The sequence below is a fragment of the Bicyclus anynana genome, chromosome 2 (genome assembly GCF_947172395.1).
Source record: "Bicyclus anynana chromosome 2, ilBicAnyn1.1, whole genome shotgun sequence".
Classification (NCBI taxonomy): Eukaryota; Metazoa; Arthropoda; class Insecta; order Lepidoptera; family Nymphalidae; genus Bicyclus; species Bicyclus anynana.
The window spans coordinates 5931654-5951103 of record NC_069084.1 but is presented as its reverse complement, the minus strand read 5'-3'; the positions used below and the strand labels follow the sequence as shown (position 1 = coordinate 5951103).

The 19450-nt window shown below is 35.4% G+C and overlaps 1 protein-coding gene across 1 annotated transcript; it reads left to right on the top strand.

Annotated features, from left to right (window-relative positions):
* The first annotated feature begins 1729 nt into the window (after positions 1-1729).
* LOC112045381 (uncharacterized) lies at positions 1730-16243 on the top strand. Its single transcript, XM_024081541.2, has 5 exons — positions 1730-1900; positions 6508-6667; positions 14043-14216; positions 14784-14950; positions 15825-16243. The coding sequence occupies exons 1-5, from the start codon at positions 1730-1732 to the stop codon at positions 15975-15977; spliced, it is 825 nt and encodes a 274-aa protein (XP_023937309.2). The 3' UTR covers positions 15978-16243.
* Positions 16244-19450: the final 3207 nt, after the last annotated feature.

Below are 19450 nucleotides of genomic sequence, written 5' to 3'. Positions count from 1 at the left end.
ACCTATATTTAGTGGTAGATACATTTTTCGATCACAAATTGAATATATTTTCTAATGTTTATATGAAATATTTTTTTAAAAGGGAAAAAAACCTTAAATTGAACAACTGTGTCATGAATTTTCAATTAGATTCGTAAATATGTCTTTTTTAATTTAAAAAGATTTCACTAAAATAATGTTTTAAGTTAGATACCTATTGATTTTTGGTAAAGACTTAGAGAACGATAGGGAGAAAAATCCCTGAAGAACCTTTTATTGTAAAAATAATATTGAAGGGGGATAAATAGCAGATCAAATTTTGTTAGGAGAATCTATAGAATACTCCTAAATCCAAGAAAAACTGCTAGTTAATTAGAAATAATTATACAACTGATACCTAGTTAATTATAAATAATAAAAATTTCTCTAAAAGTGTTTAATAAGCAATTTTTTTTCTAGTAAATGCCTTAGCGACACACAATCGCGTTTCACATTACTTCATCTCATCATCTCATCATAATGTACAAATATTCAAATCCTCCGAGAATACAATAACTTTTAATAAACCCCAATATAAAACCTATTTCCGTAATATTACGAAAAAAATATATTTCATAGACAATTCCAATACGTTTTATTTGGACGATTTGCCAACTTTGTCATTGTCAATTATGTTTACTTTATACAATAATTTACAAGAAAATAAACCGGGAAACGTAAATTTTAAACTTTGCCGATCTTGTACATGATTTCTACCTTTCAATTATGCCGTAATTAAACTTTGATTAGCGTTCCAAATTATTGCTAAGTTTAATTAGTTTGACTCACAAAGGGTTATAGTTTACGAAGATAACAAGGTATAAAGGGTAACAGTTTGGATCAAAGGTAACTTTAGAGAGTCTTGGATTTCTAGATAATTCTAGATTAAATCAGAATAGCTTAAGATTGAATTATAAATTCAATATCGGGGTTTGAAACTATAATAATATCGGAGACTTCTCGATTGGCGATACGGAATTGAAATCCGTAGTGAATACTGTCAACTTTGCTGAGTGAAAATCTCTTAGTAAGAATCATATTGTACTGAATTTCGATATCGTTGTCATATTATAGCTACGAATTCTATCAACTTAAACAAGATATATCGTTATTAATTGAGAAAATATTCTTGGAAATATTTCCAAAATGTTCGCGGCAGTAACTTTGCCACACATCTTTCCTGCTTACTTTCCTCGCTACTTCCCACGTCACTCGACAAGAGTCAATTACCGTTAGTCCGTCAACACGCATCAAAGTAGCGTGGTGGGTCTAAGTTCTATATCACCTCTACTATAAGGAGGCTCTGTAGTGGACCATTCAAACAGGGTGTTACTGATGATTGATAGGTATTTTTTATTTTTTTCCTTTTTTTATTCTTTACTAGTTAGCCCTTGACCATCCATACCATCAAATGAAGGTAAGTTATGATTCAATATAAGATGGAAGCGGGCTAACTTGTTCGGAGGAGGATGAAAATCCACACCCCTTTCAATTTCTACACGAATCGTACCGGAACATTAAATCGTTTAGCAGTACGTCTTTGTCGGTAAGGTAGACCTGGACCATTTAAGAAAACCTCAATCGGCCCAGCCGGGGATCGAACTCTCCGTCTTATAAATCCACCGCGCATACCACTGCACCACGGTCAAAACCTTATCCTAGAGGCCATTTTTTACCTAAACTTTCATTTTCTACAGATAAGTAACATAAAATGGCCAAAAGCGCGGAACAAGAAGTGGAAAAGATGAAACAGTTGGAAGAAAGGATAAAAGCGCCTTCAATATGGGGTCGAGTCCCTTGCGGTGTAAGGTTCGAGGATTTACAAGACAGGAGATATGAGGACGCTGTGCGACTTCTGAAGAAACATTATTTACCTGAAGAGGTTTGTATATTATCAACTTTTTTTTATAAAGAATACTAGCTGACTCCGCGCGGTTTCTCCTGCGTGGTTCCCGTTCCCGTAGGAATACGGGGATAATATATAGCCTATAGCCTTCCTCGATAAACGGACTGTCTAACACTGAAAGAATTTTTCAAATCGGACCGGTAGTTCTTGAGATTAGCGCGTTTAACCAAACAAACTCTTTAGCTTTATAATATTAGTATAGATTTGCCTTAAAGTTTTTAAATATGGCCAATTTTCCCGTTTCCCTCCTCGGATATAACAATAGGCCAGGTCTGGCTGGTGGGAGGCTTTGGCCGTGGCTAGTTACTACCGGCAAAGATGTACCGCCAAGCGATTTAGCGTTCCGGTATGTCGTGTAGAAAATGAAAGGGGTGTGGATTTTCATCCTACTCCTTATAAACTAGCTTTCATCTTAGATTGCATCATCACTTACCATCAGGTGTGATTGTAGTCAATGGCTAATTTGTGAAGAATAAACAAAGGCCAGCGGGCGGGGAGCTATTTATTGAGGCTTTCAAATAATTAATGATAATGATTATTAAGTGTTATTGAATTATTTTAGACGTTAGTATTTAATTATTGAAATGTAGAATACACAATTCAGTACGATGTGCCACTTTTTATATTAACTAAATACTTTGATTTAACTTTTGTGACCCCTTGCATGGTTAGTTTTGATAACGGTCGTTAAATAACCTACTTTGGAGAAGCGTGGTGAACCTAAGCTCCATATAAGCTCCATAACTACAAGGAGGGTGGAGAAGAGTTCTCTCTTCTGCACCCTCCTTGTAGGTTGGAGAAGAGAGAACTCTTAAGTGGTGGGTGGAGCCTAGTGACGTGGAGGAGTAATGTGCTGATAATGGTGCTATTTGGTGTGCATATTACAATGCAATTATCAATATCGGATCAACTAATCTCGTAGATAATCTTGCACAAGGTAGCACGAACCACTTCAGAACTTGTGGATTATCTAATTGTTACATCTTAGGTAATAACGGAATAATCTCAAGTGGTGTACATATACAAATAACATTCTGTAATATGTACAGATAACCCGTATGGTTTATGCAATGAAATTTTCAAATAGCTATTATTTAGCGGATCTACGTGTAGGTTCCTGTGGGAATACGGGGATAAAATATAGACCATGTTAATCGCTGATAATGTAACTTAACATTGATTTGAGATTGATAAAAATCGGTTTATTGATTGTGGCATGAAAGCTTAACAAACAAGCTAATTCGCATTTGTAATATTTAAGATTTGTTCAATATTTATACAGTTTTATTTGCCTTACGAGTTTATTAACTTGACATTTTTCAATATATGAACTATAAAATAAACGCACAAATAGCAAAGATATTTGAAATTTTGTTTGAACGCCCATACAAACCTAACGATCAATATGATCAACGACGTTATTAATTCGTGAAATTTTATATGGGGCGTTTTTCAGGGATCCGTGGCAGTGCCGCAAATTTGACCTTTAAAATCCCTGTAGCTCCGAAAGTAATGATCGCAGATACCCTGTTACTTTTACGAAATTGTTTTACTGTTAGCATACTTCTAATTAATAATCATAGATTTAAGAGTCGGTACTTAGTACAATTTAAAAAAAAAACTGCCATCGTCCCTACTGTCCTCAACCGTCGCGGCATTTAAAAAAAATTATAATTTTACGTTTAATAGTAGTTCTTCGGCAAGGCTGGAAGATTATTATTGTATGGTGTTTGGCTAGAAAGCGAAGTATTTCAAGATTAAAGAGCACATTATCTGTTTTTTCAAGTAAATTGGTTTAAAAATCCTGTATGTCAGTGAATCACATAAAGGAAGCCCCAATTTTTAGATAACAAAGAATAAATTGACAATGGAAGCCTCAAATCGGAATCGCATTTTTCAGGGCGCGAATCCCGCAAATTAATTTAATTAACCGACCGGAAAAAGATTTAGGGATTGAAAAGCTATATTCGCCTCGACTTTATTAAAAATTGCGAAGATTTCCCGAGTGTTCCAATCGTAATAATAAAATTTGGGATATAATACATTTTATAAAGCGATTAATTTTTTTTATCGTGGCGATCGTCTCCAGGTGATTGGTTGCCGGTTTAAGAATTAAGTCAGTTATTATTTATGTAGATATATCGGGGTCAACGGCCTTTTAGAGTAATCATCAAAACCCATATTTGTCTCACTGTTGAGCACGAGTCACCTCTTGGGATGAGAGGTGTGAGGCTAATAGTTCACCACGGTGGCCCAACGCGGATTGGCAGACTTTACACATGTAGAGAATTAAGAAATTCTTTAGTAAACAGATTTCCTCGCGATGTTTATCCTTCATCGTTTGAGACACTTGATAGTTGATTTCTTAAAATACACATAACTGTGAAGTTGGAGATGCATGCTCTGGACTGGATTCGAGCCTACGTCCTAGGAATCGAATAGAGAGGTCATATTGACTGGGCTATCACGGCACAACACATGAGAAATCACATGAGAAGCGTCCCGGGTTAGTAGAATATTGTCATGACTTACATGACTGCTTATTGACATGAACCACGCGAGATATGTTCGTGTATGTATCTAGGACTTGCTGACGTCGCGCGATTTTACCCGCGTGGTTCCCATTCCCGTAGGAAAACGGGGATAATATATAGCCTTCCTCGATAAATGTGCTATCTAACACTGAAAGAATTTTTCAAATCAGCCTAGTAGTTCCTGAGATTAGCGCGTTCAATCAAACAAACAAACAAACTCTTCAGCATATATTAGTACAGATATAATGTGAACACATCATTGAGTATTTTAGTAGAAGATTTAATCACCCTTCTTTGCAACGGTAGTTAATCATTTTTTGAAAAAATTAAATCATGTCAGGGCTATTTTATTCATCATTAAATATATTTTAAAATATACCATAAATATACAACCCTATCTTTCAGCGGGTTGTTTTTTCTTTTCAAAGTATCTTAATGAAATAAATCAAGATTTTAAAAGAACGATCCATCTTTTTCTGGCACTTCTTTAATTAAATACTTGGGATTTGTTAGAGCACTTTATAATATTTTAATAATTACTCCATTTAGTTTTTCTTGGATAATCTTTTGATTATATAAATTAAAATGAATTCGTGTTTGTATGCAGATCTAAAAGTTGACTGATCAAAAAATTTTACAATTATATTAAGTGTTTTTCGAATATTTTTCGTTTTTTAGAAGTTGTTTAAATTTTTTGTGAAAAGGTTTTATTTTCATATAAAAAATTTTAACTTTTAATTTCGCTAACTTTGTAGTCACTTGTGGCATATTTACTTAGCTTTTAAAATCTACTTAGTCGGCGACCGTGACGTTATTAAGGGGTTCATTATTCTCGTGTACGCGCACATTAAGTTTATGTATGCCTCCGCATAGAAGGGAAGTTGTGATCTCAGGACAGCTATTAAGAATTTTAAGTAGTTAGTTTTACTGGTTAATTCTGTTATGTTGTACGGAAATTATGACTTTGTTCTACTTTGCCCCGGTAATTTAGTTCTTCAAGGTTTTTGAGTTTCGTTGAGTAATTATCCCCAAACATATATAAAGACTATGTTACTTAGCGAGTAGGTTTTTGAGTAATCCTTGTCGTTTTGATGTCACCCTTGAATTTCTCAGCTTAATCTGCACTTTTATAAAGATTTGTATTTTTGGAGTATATTGGAGTTTACATATTAAGAATCTATTTTTAATATATAGCCCCCGGTATGAAAAAAAATATGGGCAGTAAAATTCGATGAATGACAGCGTTAGGTACGTTTTTTGTGTGCAATCTATTCTGCGCACCTTTCACCCTGCACTGCCGCCAAGAGCGTTCACATGGGCGCGCACACACGCATGCGAACGTTGTTGCGGGCGCGCACGCCGCGGCCTGCTGCACCTCGGTTGCGCACCTTTCACTTTTTACATTGAGACATTGAGACAACATAGTGTATGCTGCGGGGCAACATTTAGACAGTCGATCTGAAAGAGTAAACTCCATTTGTGTGTCGGAGCTGACACACACATTTTGTTTGTAACCAATAAACTATACTAGACCGAATATTTATTTTTTTAACCGACTATAAAAGGGAGGAGGTTCTACGTTCGGCTGTATGTATGTTTTTGTTATGTATGTTTAGCGTTATTTTATATTATAGGCTGTATTTTATCCCCGTATTCCCTCGTGAGCACGAGTGAAACCGCGGAGTATCTGTTAGTTTGTAGTATAGGTCAACTTATATAGGCCACTACCTATCATCATCATCATACCAGCCGATGGACGTCCACTGCAGGACATAGGCCTTTTGTAGGGACTTCTATCACGATACTGAGCCACCTGCATCCAGCGAATCCCTGCGACTCGCTTGATGTCATCAGTCCACCTGGTGGGGGGTCGACCAACACTGCGCTTTCTAGTGCGGGGTCGCAATTCCAGCTTTGGCTGGAATTTGCCTTTGGCAACGTCCATCGGCTCTTCGAACTATGTGCCCCGCCCATTGCCACTTCAGCTTCGCAACTCGTTGAGCTATGTGGCCGCTACCTATACTGAATATTAATTTTACTTTTTTTTAGATTACGTACCGATCAGTCAAGATAGCCGACAATACAGAGGGTGTCGACGAATTCACCCACAATGTGAGGATATGGATGAAAGACAAAATGTCGATAGCAGCTGTTAAAGAAGACACAGAAAAGTTGGTTGGTGTACTCATCATGAGGATTCAGGAGAAAAGTACGTGGAAGAAGTTTTGCATTACAATTTTTTTTGGTGTACGCTCACTTGTTTGTGTCTTCATCAAATAGATTTTAGTAACGGTTACGTAGAGTAAACTTTAGGTTATAATTTCTTCTATTTTTTATCAGTCATTAATATTTTATACTATAAAAATATAATATATCTAATCAGGGAGTAGCTATCTATACTAATATTATAAAGCTGAAGAGTTCGTTTGTTTGATTGAACGCACTAATCTCAGGAATATGGGGCTAATATTTTTTTTTCAAATCGGATCAGGATTTGAAAAATTCTTTCAGTGTTAGATAGCTCATTTATCGAGGAACGCTAAAGGCTATATATCAGCCCCATATTCCTACGGGAACGGGAACCACGCGGGTGAAACCGCGCGGCGTCAACTAGTATACTAATAAAGATCTCCTTTAAGATTGTCTCAGCACATCTGTAGAACTATATCGAGGATTGAGAACCTATTTGCGTATCAATCGTATCGATTCACATAAACCGAGCTCCCCCTGTATCGGTGGCTGTAACATTAAGGGTGGATTGCTTGACTGCTTTAAGCCTAAATTTTTACTGCATCCGTAAAAGAATTCTGAATTCAGCGTTAGGATTTTGGGTATGGTGCAAGTTTTAAATTATTTGAGCGACTGACCTTGCTCAATGTTGATTCAAAATTAGGTTTTTTTGGTTTTTAATTGCATTAAATTTTTGGTTGCCATGAATGAACTATCATTATGAGGAGTGGAATATATACTAATATTATAAAGAGATAAAGTTTGTGGTTTTGTAGCGGGAAATCTCAAGATTTACTAATTACCGAATTAATACCAAATTTGAAAATTCTTTTAGGTACCACTAGATAGCCACGTTATTTGTGAGTGTCGTAGGCTATATTTTATGCCTGTATTCTCATGGAAACGGGAACTAGGGGGGTGATAACGCGGAGCGACGGCTGGTTTATGAAGCATTAATTAAGTATTCATTTTGTTTCGTATTGAATACGAAATATACGAGTACATTAAAACACATAATATTGTATTCCTATATTTATGAGCTCAGGCAGAGAGAAATCATTTTGGCGTTCTGCGTTCTGCGATCTGCGTGCTCAGACGTCGCAACGTCTGTAACTTTAAATCGTTTTCAGCAACACACGCACGCCCTGCGTGTGAGCACATTCTGTCTGCGTTGACCCTATAGACAATAGACAATAGCTTTATTACTAAAAGTTACATGCTTATTTAATATACTTAATCCAAAAAATTAAATGCGTAAATCCAAATAATTAATGTGATGGAAGTTGCACTAGTATAAACCGTGTCGCAACTTCCATCGCTCTTCCCTCATTATAGATGATTACAACATTCAAAATTAACAATCTAAAATTAGAGAAAATAAAAATCTTAATAATAAAAAACTAGCTAAATATTAGTAAAAGGAAAAACTAAATAAACAAATAATAATAACAACGACGAGCGAAGGAAATAAAATAAAATAAAATAAAATACATGTTAGTTGAGTGTGCCTTAAGTGAGAAAGTGTATGTGGGTTGATGTGTGTGGGTGTAGCGTGTGTAGTGTGTGTTCGTGTGTGTGTGTGTGTGTGTGTGTGTGTGTGTATTCGTGTTTACGAATGTGTGATTAATGTGTGTTTGGTTTAGGCCGGTGCTATGGACAGAGTAAAGATTTACTGTGCTATATTCAAGTGTATTCAAGGGTATTCAAGTGTAATTTATTTCAGTAAGTGGAGAGTTCCGAGTTAAATATATATTTAGATATATGAGTAGTGTATGTTTATTTTTCAACGGTAAGTAACTTTTCAGTATCTTCATATGACAGGTTTAATAAATACGGTATTAAAGTTTTTTTGCAATTCCTTTTATTTAGTGGGTAGACATTTAATACTGCGTTTATTTTGTTATATATGTGAGGACCTTGGAAACAGTAAAATCTTCTTATAAATGACGTTTTTGTAGGAAAAGGAGCCTTCGCCACCGTGTATTTCCTACGTCTGTCCAAATAAGAGGATTTGTATATGAGGTCACAATGCTGTTTTAATGAAATACTCAGTATATATAGTTTTCTCACTGAGAGTACCTCACATTTTTTATATAGTAGTGAGGTTGGGTACAGAAATGGTCGATAAGTGGAAACCTTGAGTATTGCACGTTGTGCAACTTCAATTTTCATTAATGTAGTTTTGTCTGCACCTCCCCATATAGTTATGCAGTAAGAGATTATGGATTGGCATAAAGTCAGGTATATCCGCTTTAGTATTTTAGGTTCAACTACATGCCTAAGAGTTTTGAAAATATAAATCATTTTAGACAGTCTGCTCCTAAGATTAACAATATGTTTTTTAAAATTTAAATTACAATCAATGGTTATTCCTAAATATTTAATGTGTTCGACCTTTTCTAATATTTTGCAGGATGTACAACTATTAATTGTAGAGTGGGGACATGAATGTGCGGTAATATGGAGGTGATCAGGTAAATTAATCGTTTGTCGCATTGAAAAAGTTATATACTTCGTTTTATCAATGTTTAATGATAGTTTACTGGTTTGCAGCCATTTTGTAACAGCATTTAGACCTATTTGTGCTTCTTTAAATACTTCAAGCCAGGAATCTGCAGCAAAAGCAATTGCAGTATCATCTGCATATGAAATGATCATACCCTTGTCTAATTGAAGACGAGTAAGCGCATCTATATATATAAGAAAAAGAGTGGGTCCCAGTATACTGCCTTGAGGTACTCCGTGAGTAACCAACAAGTCACTGCTAACAAAAGAATCTAATTTTACGCGTTGATATCTGTTTGTTAAATAATTCTCAAAAAGTTTCAGTTGAAGGCCTCTTATACCAATGCATTCTAACCGATTTAGTAGGAGAGGTATAGACACGGTATCAAAGGCTTTTGCCAGATCTAAGAAGATGCACAAACATTTTTTATCTTTGTCCAGATTTGTCCCTATATAATTGGTCAGCGTGTGTACAGCATCTTCCGTTGATTTCCCGTGCCTAAAGCCAAACTGATTTCTAGATAGAAGATTGTTCTTTTCTACATATTGTGTTAATCTTGTATTTATTATTTTTTCTAAAATTTTTGATAATGCTGGCAAGATGGAGATTGGCCTGTAGTCATTCAAATTACTTTTGTTACCACTTTTAAAAATTGGTCGTAGTTCTGATATTTTTAGTGCTTTTGGGAAAATACCCTTCTGCAGGCAACAGTTAAAAATATATGTTATTGGGGGTATAAGATGATGCTTACAAATTTTAAGTATTTTATTGCTGATACCATCCCATCCCACTGTACATTCGTTTTTCAGGCTCATAATGATACTATTTACTTCATCCATATCTGTATTCATTAGCACAAAAGAACTTAGCCGACTGCCGGAAACCCCATCCAACTTAGGCGTATCGACATTGTTAAAACTCTCTGCAAGATTTTTACCCACATTTATAAAATAATTATTGATACCATCAACCGATGATTGTGGTGTGCTTTTAATATTTAGCAATTCTTTATTATACCCTTTTTGTTTTGTAGTGTTAATTATATTTTTAAGGACGTTCCATAATCTTCTGTTATCATTTTTGGCCATGCTTACTTGTTCTTTATCATAGTTTCTCTTAACTTTTTTTAAAATATTATTACAGAAATTTCTGTATCTTTTGTAAGTTAAACAAATGATTTCGTTATCTGGACTATGCCTGACTTTTTTGTGCAGATTATCCCTATGCCTTATGCATCTAAGAAGTCCAGGTGTAATCCATGGTTTGATTATTTTCTTACGTCTAGACAGTGTGGCTATTTTCGTATTATTATTAACGGCAGTAGAAAGTTTATCTATAAAGTAATCTAACGCAGTGCTTGGATCCTGATTATCGTAAACTGGTGTGAAATCTGTGTTAAGTATATCTGAGTATATTTTATCTGTATCTATATGTTTAATTGTGGTTGTTGTGCATTGTGCTATAGGATGTTTTAGTTGCATATTTAGAATTACGGGCTTGTGGTCCGTTATTTGGGTTTGGGGTACAATAGTTACAGATGGATTCGTGGTCTTTAGAAATACATGATCAAGACAGGTTCCACTAGCATCTCGTGTTACTAAGTTATGAGCAGGCAGTAATCCATGAAACGCAGTTACATTTAAATATTTTTCTGAATTAGCATCAATTTTATCTGGTATAATATCTATGTTAATATCTCCGATAATCATTATATTTTTATTGTTCGAAATATTTTGAAGTAAGGTATCCAATGATTTTAAAAAGTTATCAATATTCTTAAAAGACGGCGAACGGTAGATAGTAATAATGACAATATTTTTTAATTTTACAACTAGGCAATTAGCATCTTGAAATGGTGGTTCTTCAATGTTGACTTGTATCTTATCTTTAATGTACAATACTATACCATCATTTTGGTTATAGTTATTTTTTGTTGATGCACAATTATAACCATTTATGGATGGAAGAGACAAAGTATTTTTCAGCCAACACTCTGTCAAAATTATTAAGTCTAGGTCTATTTTTAGCCTAGCAAGTAAAACTTCAAAAGAATTCATATTACAATTAATACTTCGTATATTTTGTGTGATAGTTGTAAGATTGAAATCATTCATGGAATTTATATAACGATGGCAATATTTGACATCACACGATATTTGTTTTGAAACAGTCACGTTGTCTATTTCATCAAAAATTTCATTAATGTTATTAATCATTAGAGTTGAAAATTAAGTGTTTTGGTATTTTATGTCGTCGTTTGACTTTATTAAAAATATGAAATATATGTGATTTAGGCCAAAATATCCAGGTAATATATGTAAAAAATGTGTAAAATTGTATTTGTAAAAAATGTGTAAAATTGAATAAAATGTTAATAAGTATATGATATGACAATATAAAAAATAATTGTAAAAGTATGTAAATTAAAGTTGTATACTCGTATGTACCAATAATGAAAATTATAGGGTATTTTAAATGTGTTAAATCTAGTCATGCAGTTAATCTAAGTTTTTCTAAATCCGCCTCCGTACTAATTTTAATCTGTGGAGATTTTTCGTCTTTTCGAAGATACACTATTCCTCGCGATGTCCAGCAAAAAGCGTATTTTTGGTTTTTTTGAAAGTTCCGTGCCATGTAAAAGAGCTTTTGTGCGTTATGAGTCAAAGTCTCTGAGATATATATGGGTTTTTTTGGTCCAGTATAGCTTAGATCAGAGGTATTCAGCTTATCCATTTTGGACTTTGTTTTATTGAAGATTTTGACTTTATTTATTATTTTCTCCTTAATAATGGTATTGGAAAACTCTGTAATGATTGGGTTTGATCCATCCTTTGCATTAATACGGTAGACATCTCGAATATCGGAATCGCTTATATTGATTTTTAAAACTTTTCCAAGATCCTTTATATTATTACAAATATTTTCCTTAGTCTCTCCATTTTTTTTAGGGATGTTACGTATTTCCAATCCCGTAATACGCGACTTTCTCTCATAATTTTCAAGTTTTTCTTCTAGCTGATGGATTGTTAGTTTATCTTTTTTTCGTTGTGATTCCAAAGTCGATATACGGGTCAAAAATTCATCATATTTACTCGACATAGTGTCTACACTCTTTTTTAACTCATCGTTTTGTTCTTTGATGTTAGTTATTGTGTTCTTCAGGTCCTTAAAGAGGCTTTCCTGTTGTCGGGTAAAAGCGATGAACATGTCGTTAATATCCGACGGAGTATATGTATTTGTGCACTCATGTTTGCGTTTTTTGCGTTCAGTTGTACTAAGTCCAAGCATCGGTAAGTCCGGTGCCGAATCTCCGTGTTGTAGTTTACTACCTGTGACGGTGCGTTCAAAGGTTCCGTGCGCGAGCGCAATGTCTGTTAAAGTCGTTTGTTTTAGTGATCGTTGGGGAAGAGGCGAGGCGGGGGCTGACTCACGATCGCTCGACATTATACTTAGCTCTATGTAAGACTGATTACCAGGAGACCATATAATACTCGTACTATTTGAATCTTACTGTAGAGGTCTCTTAAACTGGTCAGTCATCGAGATTCTGCATACAACGACCGTTTCCGTCCACCTTTCATTGAGCTCTTGATTGATAACGTTTGCATGTAATGCCAGAAGCGTGGTAATACAGTCGTCTCTTTTTTCCAAAGGTGTTTATGACACACATTAAATGTTATCTCTCTTTAACTTCTTTGTGTATGTGTTTATTAGTGACTTACGTGCGAGTGTGGTAAATGGTGATCGGGCTGCTTGAATAACTGCAGCTTCGTTATGCACTCCTTATATATTCACTACTATTAAGCACTGTTATTTTATATAAAAAAATATTTTAATATTTAATTATTTAATTATTGTTTCAAATGATACATGAAATGCGTCTATACTCTGTCACGGTCCGAGGGGAAGAGGATACTATATCTGCTTACTACAGAGCGAATTTGCGTGTTCGTTTAATATGCAATGCGTACACGATTTGATCGGTTAGATCTTTAGCGTTTTTGTACGAACGAACGAACGAAAGAAACCTATAGACATACCTTAATTGTCTATAGGTTTCTTTCGTACGTACTTTTTGCATCTTAATATCATTGATGATTATGGAAGGTTGCAGTTTTACAAAATAGTGATAATTAAAATGTTAAATAGTGATAATTAAGTTTAAAATGTTTACTAAAACTAATACTTAAGATTTTGGGAAAAACCATTAGAGCCGTGAAAGCACAGTGAGTCATCCACTGTGCTTTCACGGCTCTATTTGACACCTTCGACGTTTCAGTTATGTGCATTTTAAGAAATAAAATATCACTTGTCTCAAACGGATACGGAAAAACATCGTGAGAAAATCTGCATACCTGAGAATTTTCTTAATTCTCTACGTGTGTGAAGTCTGCCAATCCGCATTGGGTGGCGTGGTGGACTTAGATTTAGCCTAACCCCTCTCATTCTGAGACGAGACTCGTACTCAACAGTGAACCGAAAATGGGTTGTTAATGATGATGATGATGAAAATATAAGATATTTAAATAAATAAATAAAACATATCCCTAATAATATAATTGTATCTATAATATTATGGAAAAAGGTCCTATAATAGGACAGTTTTAATGGTATAGGTACACTGATTTGGCTGATATTTGGAATGGACATAGATTTTACTCTGGATTTTACTTTTCATCCCGGAAAAAATCATGATTCGCGTGGCATAAATAGAATTTCGCGCGAACGGGATCGCGGACGTTCGCTAGTTCTTTGATATAATGTAGGTGATACAACATTGTACCATTCTTAGTAAATTATGCGATTATTATTATTACTATTATACATTTATACTTACTAATAACTTCAGGTGCTTTCTCCAGAACGTTCAGCCGGGTGAAGATCACCTACAATCCGCAATACACCACTGTGAACACTTTTTATAGAGCCATCGAGAAGCCAGTGGATCTCTTTGAGAAGCTTGGTGTGAAACGTTACTTCAAAATTTATCTACTCGCCTTGAAGACCAGGTATCGTCATAGGGGTAAGAAATATATTTTATTGATCAAAACATGAAATAAGATTGAATTGTCTGTCCGCGATTTCAAAATAACTATATTTTCTCAAGTGCACGAGTAAAGTTATTTACATATTATGTACTAAAACACAACTAAGTAACAATATAGATTTCTTTTTATCCCGAAAGAAATATCTGTTCCCACGGGATTGTGAAAAAGTAATTATAATTATCATTCTACTCTTAAGTTTGTATTTAAATGTTACACGTCACAGGTCAATAAAATAGGTTAATGGGTTAAAGTCATAATCCAGAAGACTTTACTTTCATCGTCACCATCATCATCATCAACCCATATTCGGCTCACTGCTGAGCTCGAGTCTCCTCTCAGAATGAGAGGGGTCAGGCCAATAGTTCACACACTCAGAGAATTAAGAAATTCTCTGGTATGCACGGTGTGAGGAACACGATGTTTTCCTTCACTATCACGGGCTATCACGTCTCTAAGGACTTTACTTTAATATTCAGTAATTGTAGGCTAGGAAAAAAATCGCCTTTAAAAATACATAGAAGTCAATTGATATCGCTTTTCAGGATTAGCGAAAGAAATGCTAAAAGCAGCGATATCGCTTAGCATAAACGCGAATGTGCCGGCCATATCTGGCATATTTACCACTGCTCGAGGACAACAAGTCGCTGATGAACTTGGCTTTGAGAAGTTCCATGAACTTCATTATGTTAGATACGTTATTGATGAGGAGGTAAGTTAAAGTTTCGATCAAACTTTCCAATCCTATTTTCAGGTGTATCAATTTCTGAGCTCATGGTCACCATACCAAACGTCAAAATTCATCAATAGCTACCGATTAATGATCATGATATCTGTCTTTAAAAAAATGATTAACCAAATTGAGCCATCTTGTTAAATGTTGCGAATAACCATTTGGCTATGTGTTTTTTAGCCATTTCAATAAATTTAGGGTTTAATCAACGGCCTAGCCGTCTAGTCAATGGCCAATTCAAGCCGATGACTGTGACATATACGTCACATTACTATTCATAATCGTCATCATCATCATCATCATGTCAACCGATGGACGTCCACTGCAGGACAAAGGCCATTGTAGGGACTCCGTACATCACGATTCTGAGCCGCTTGCATCCAGCGAATATCTGAAATTCGTTTGATGTCGTCAGTCCGTTCATAATCGTCATCGAAAGTTTCATCATATCAGTGGAGTGTCCTGCAGTGGACGTCCATCGGGACGTCCACTGCAGGACATAGGCCTTTTGTAGGGACTTCCGAACATCATGATCCTGAGCCGCTTGCATCCAGCGAATATCTGCGACTCGTTTGATGTCATCAGTACCTGGAAGACGTCCAACACTGCGCTTTCTGGTGAGGGGTCGCCATTCCAGCACCTTGGGTCCCCAACGTCCATCAGCTCTTCGACCTATGCGCCCCGCAAATTGCCACTTCAGCTTCGCGATACGATGAGCTATGTTGGTGATTTTGGTTAGACTGTGGATCTCCTCATTCCTATTACCTTTTAGCAAATATTTAATCTTTCTCAATGAAACTCGTGTTTATCAACAGCGTTATTGTAGATGTTTATAATGATTTAAATTTTACAGATCGTGTTTTGGGACACTGGTCTTGGCAACTATGGTGCTGCGCTCATGGCGTACCGGATCCCATCTGTGGAGGAGCCAGAGGAAGTCCAGACCCAAGCGTCTTCCCGCTTCAACATACAGCCGCCCATCGATGATGAGGAGGATGAAGAATAAAATTATTGTATAGATTGTTATTACTGTTCAATGGCTGCTAGAAATTTAATAATAAATTGTTTTTGAGATGGAATATTTTTTTCGAGTGTCGCTGGTCGCTGGAGTGTCGCTGAATTTTTGAAATTTTTGAAAATTTGTGAACATGATTCATGATTTAGCATTTAAATAATTAGTTTTCTTTCCTTTATCTGACACTACAATAAACCCGCGACTTTTTCCGCGTCAATAATCCCAACACATAATTATTATATTACTAACTTCCCAACTCCGGGTTGAGAATTTCAACTGAAAAAATTTTTAGAAGAAAATAAAACTGTAGCAACCGAAAGGGGTGTGGATTTTCATCCTACCCCTAACTAAATAGCCTGCTTCTATCTTAGATTGCATCATCGTTTACCATTATGTGAGATTGTAGTCAAGGGTTAGCTAGAAAAGAACAAAAAAAAAAAACTAGAAAAGAAGAAGAAAAAAAAAAAAGAAACCTAGGACCTTGTGATTCGAAACTACATAAGTTATTCCAAATGTATTTTATTTATTTTTTAGGTTAATTATTGTAAATAAACGATTATTATTATTATTTGCCTGCCTGCAAAGTTTTACTCTGTTATTTGCCTGCCTGCAAAGCATTGCTCTGTCATTTGCCTGCGTAAAAAATGTTGCTCTATTAGGCGGTCAACTACTGTTTTTTTCATCAACCATTTTTACCATATTGGTCTAGGTCTCCTTTAACCGTTTCAAATACTTTCTATTATGGGCGGCCAAAATTCAGTTATGGCTTCCACTTTTATGTTATGGTCATTTCTTCCCAATGGTCGCTTGCGGTCCCACGGCATTCTCACGGTTTAGCACCACGAATCCATATCAACTGTTAAGTATACTACTTATAAAAAGTTAACAACCATGTTAACTTTTTATAAGTAGTAAAACCGTTTGTTAAAATACGAGGAAAATGCTAAAACTTACGCACCCTTTATTTAGAAGCCCCTAATCTTCTTTGAAGTGAGTCGGTAAGTAAAGATAATAACGTTTCTGTAAACTCAACTTCATTAGAAAGGTTCGCAATAATTTGTAGGTACCCTTTGTTTAACTTGTCTATATAAACTTTGCAATGATGTTCCGGTATAAAGTTAATATTTGAACATTCATCGAAAACTAGCGCAGTCTCACTACTTCATCTAACTTAAATTCAGCTTTCTTTCGGTTATAAATTAAAAGTATTTAAACTTTAATATAGTTTAAAAAACATGCTTTTAGCACGCACTAAAAATTACAAATGGAGCGTTTTGTCCACGTGATAATTTTTTCGTATCCCGTATAGCAAACCCTTTCAATTTAATGCCCATATTATCTATCATGGGTGTGCATTTCAAATAGCCAGTCTACCATATTGGATTTAAGTCACGTAAGTATTTTTTTCGTAATCCTGACAGCATACCCTTTCGTTAATTTATATTAATATCATGGGGGTGGATTTCAAACGGCCAGTCCTCCATCTTGGGGTTAGCGCCAAATAAAAGCGTGTTAAAAGAACTAAAATCCTGCTGAGTCATCATTATCAACCCATACTCGGCTCACTGCTGAGCTTGAGCCTCCTTACAGAATGAGAGGGATTAGGCCAATAGTCCACCACGCTGGCCCAATGCGGATTGGCAGACTTCACACACGCAGAAATTAAGATTTTTTTCTGATATGCAGGTTTCCTCATGATGTTTTCCCTTCACCGTTTGAGACACGTGATAATTAATTTCTTTAAATGCACACAACTGAAAAGTTAGAGGTGCATGCCCCGGACCGGATTCGTACTCACACCCTCCGGAATGAGAGGCAGAGGTCATGTCCACTAGGCTATCACGAATCTAAGTAGGCAACCTATTCCCATTGTGTCACTGTGAATATCATCTATTTCTTATCAATAATTAATCAGAAGAAGATATATTATTTCTAATGACGGACCTTAGACCAATATATACTCGTAATATTAATATTCAATTGTAAACACTCAGTGTTGTAAGAGTTTCAGCGACAATCTCAGCTTTTTGTCTCGGTAAGTATCTTTTTAATTAGGTCCCCACAGATTCTGTAAAAGAAAAATAACTTATTTAATCTAACTTCCAACAAATACTGCGATAGTATCTCCATCTCGTTAAAATTGGCAGGCGCGGGCGTTTTCGATGACGTGGATGTTTTGATGTCCGTCCGTCCTCTCTTATCTCTGAAAAGTTAACTCATTACATTTTCTTGTTTAAGTTTGGTGATCGCCTCTTTAGAATCTAATTATGTTTTCGGCTTTTCGAAAATACCTTGCCTTGAAAAGTAAATGTTTTTAACAATATTTCATCCATGTACGAGTAGGTACTTATTTATTCATACATGCTCGTTTCATCACATCTCATTCCAGTAGAGACTACGTCCTTAGATTTGCTACGATTCGTGCTTATTATTTTATCCTCATCAATCCAATATTTCATATAATTACATCGGTTTACTCTTGACCTGTCTTTTATAGGTAATTTATTCAGGATTTTGCGGGCCCAAATTATATGGAGCTGAAAATTTGCTGATCACAAGGGCCTTGGTTGGTGTGCAGGACACCAACGACCCTAGAAAGAAAAGCTGAAAGTATAAGCAAAAAAAAAAATCCCTTTCCCTATAGACTGGTATCTCAAAGAGCACGTTAAGCCGCCAGTCCCGGTATTATCATTATGAATAATGGTGACAAGAATTAGTCGAAAACTTAAAATTAAAGTTACGAGAGTTCCAAACGTGCCTTGGTCCGAGAAGATCCCACAACAAACTCATCCTGGTGTTTTTAGTTAACATCATTTAACAATAGGTATTTAAGCAGCAAACTATAAAGAGGTCTGGTCCTATAGTGGAGCGTTAAAACAGGCTCATAATAATGATTAGGCTAGCCCTGCTTATGACAAACAAACCTCATAAGACAAAAGATTACTAGGCGACACATCTAGTGACGATAGCGTATAGTACACCATCTAAATGCTAATCAGTTTCACGCCTTCAATTTAGCTCATGCCACCTAACTTCATTCACAACTTAACATTACTAAGTTGTGGAATGAAATTGCCAGGCAGGAGCTAAATTGGGGGTGCGTCATACTCCATAGAATTTGCGGTCGGGTTACTGCGTTGAGCCAAGCTGATAACTGGATAGGTGACCGAGCTTCATACTTCTGTAGCCGCTTAGTAGTATGAGATTATTTGTACTATAGTGAGATAATACATTAGTTCTAATTTCGTTAACAAATGAGATAGCAGAATTTCACAGTAAATGTATTTTTTTAAGTTTAGTAAATTATGACTTTATTTTGCCATGCTTTTATAAGCTTCACTTGTATGTATGTAGTAGTAGTTATTACACATAATTTATTTATGTGTAATAATATGTTTGAAGGGGGACATTTATTAAGTATTAAGTTATATAAAAATAAATGTTATTTTGTTTTGCTTTTTTTT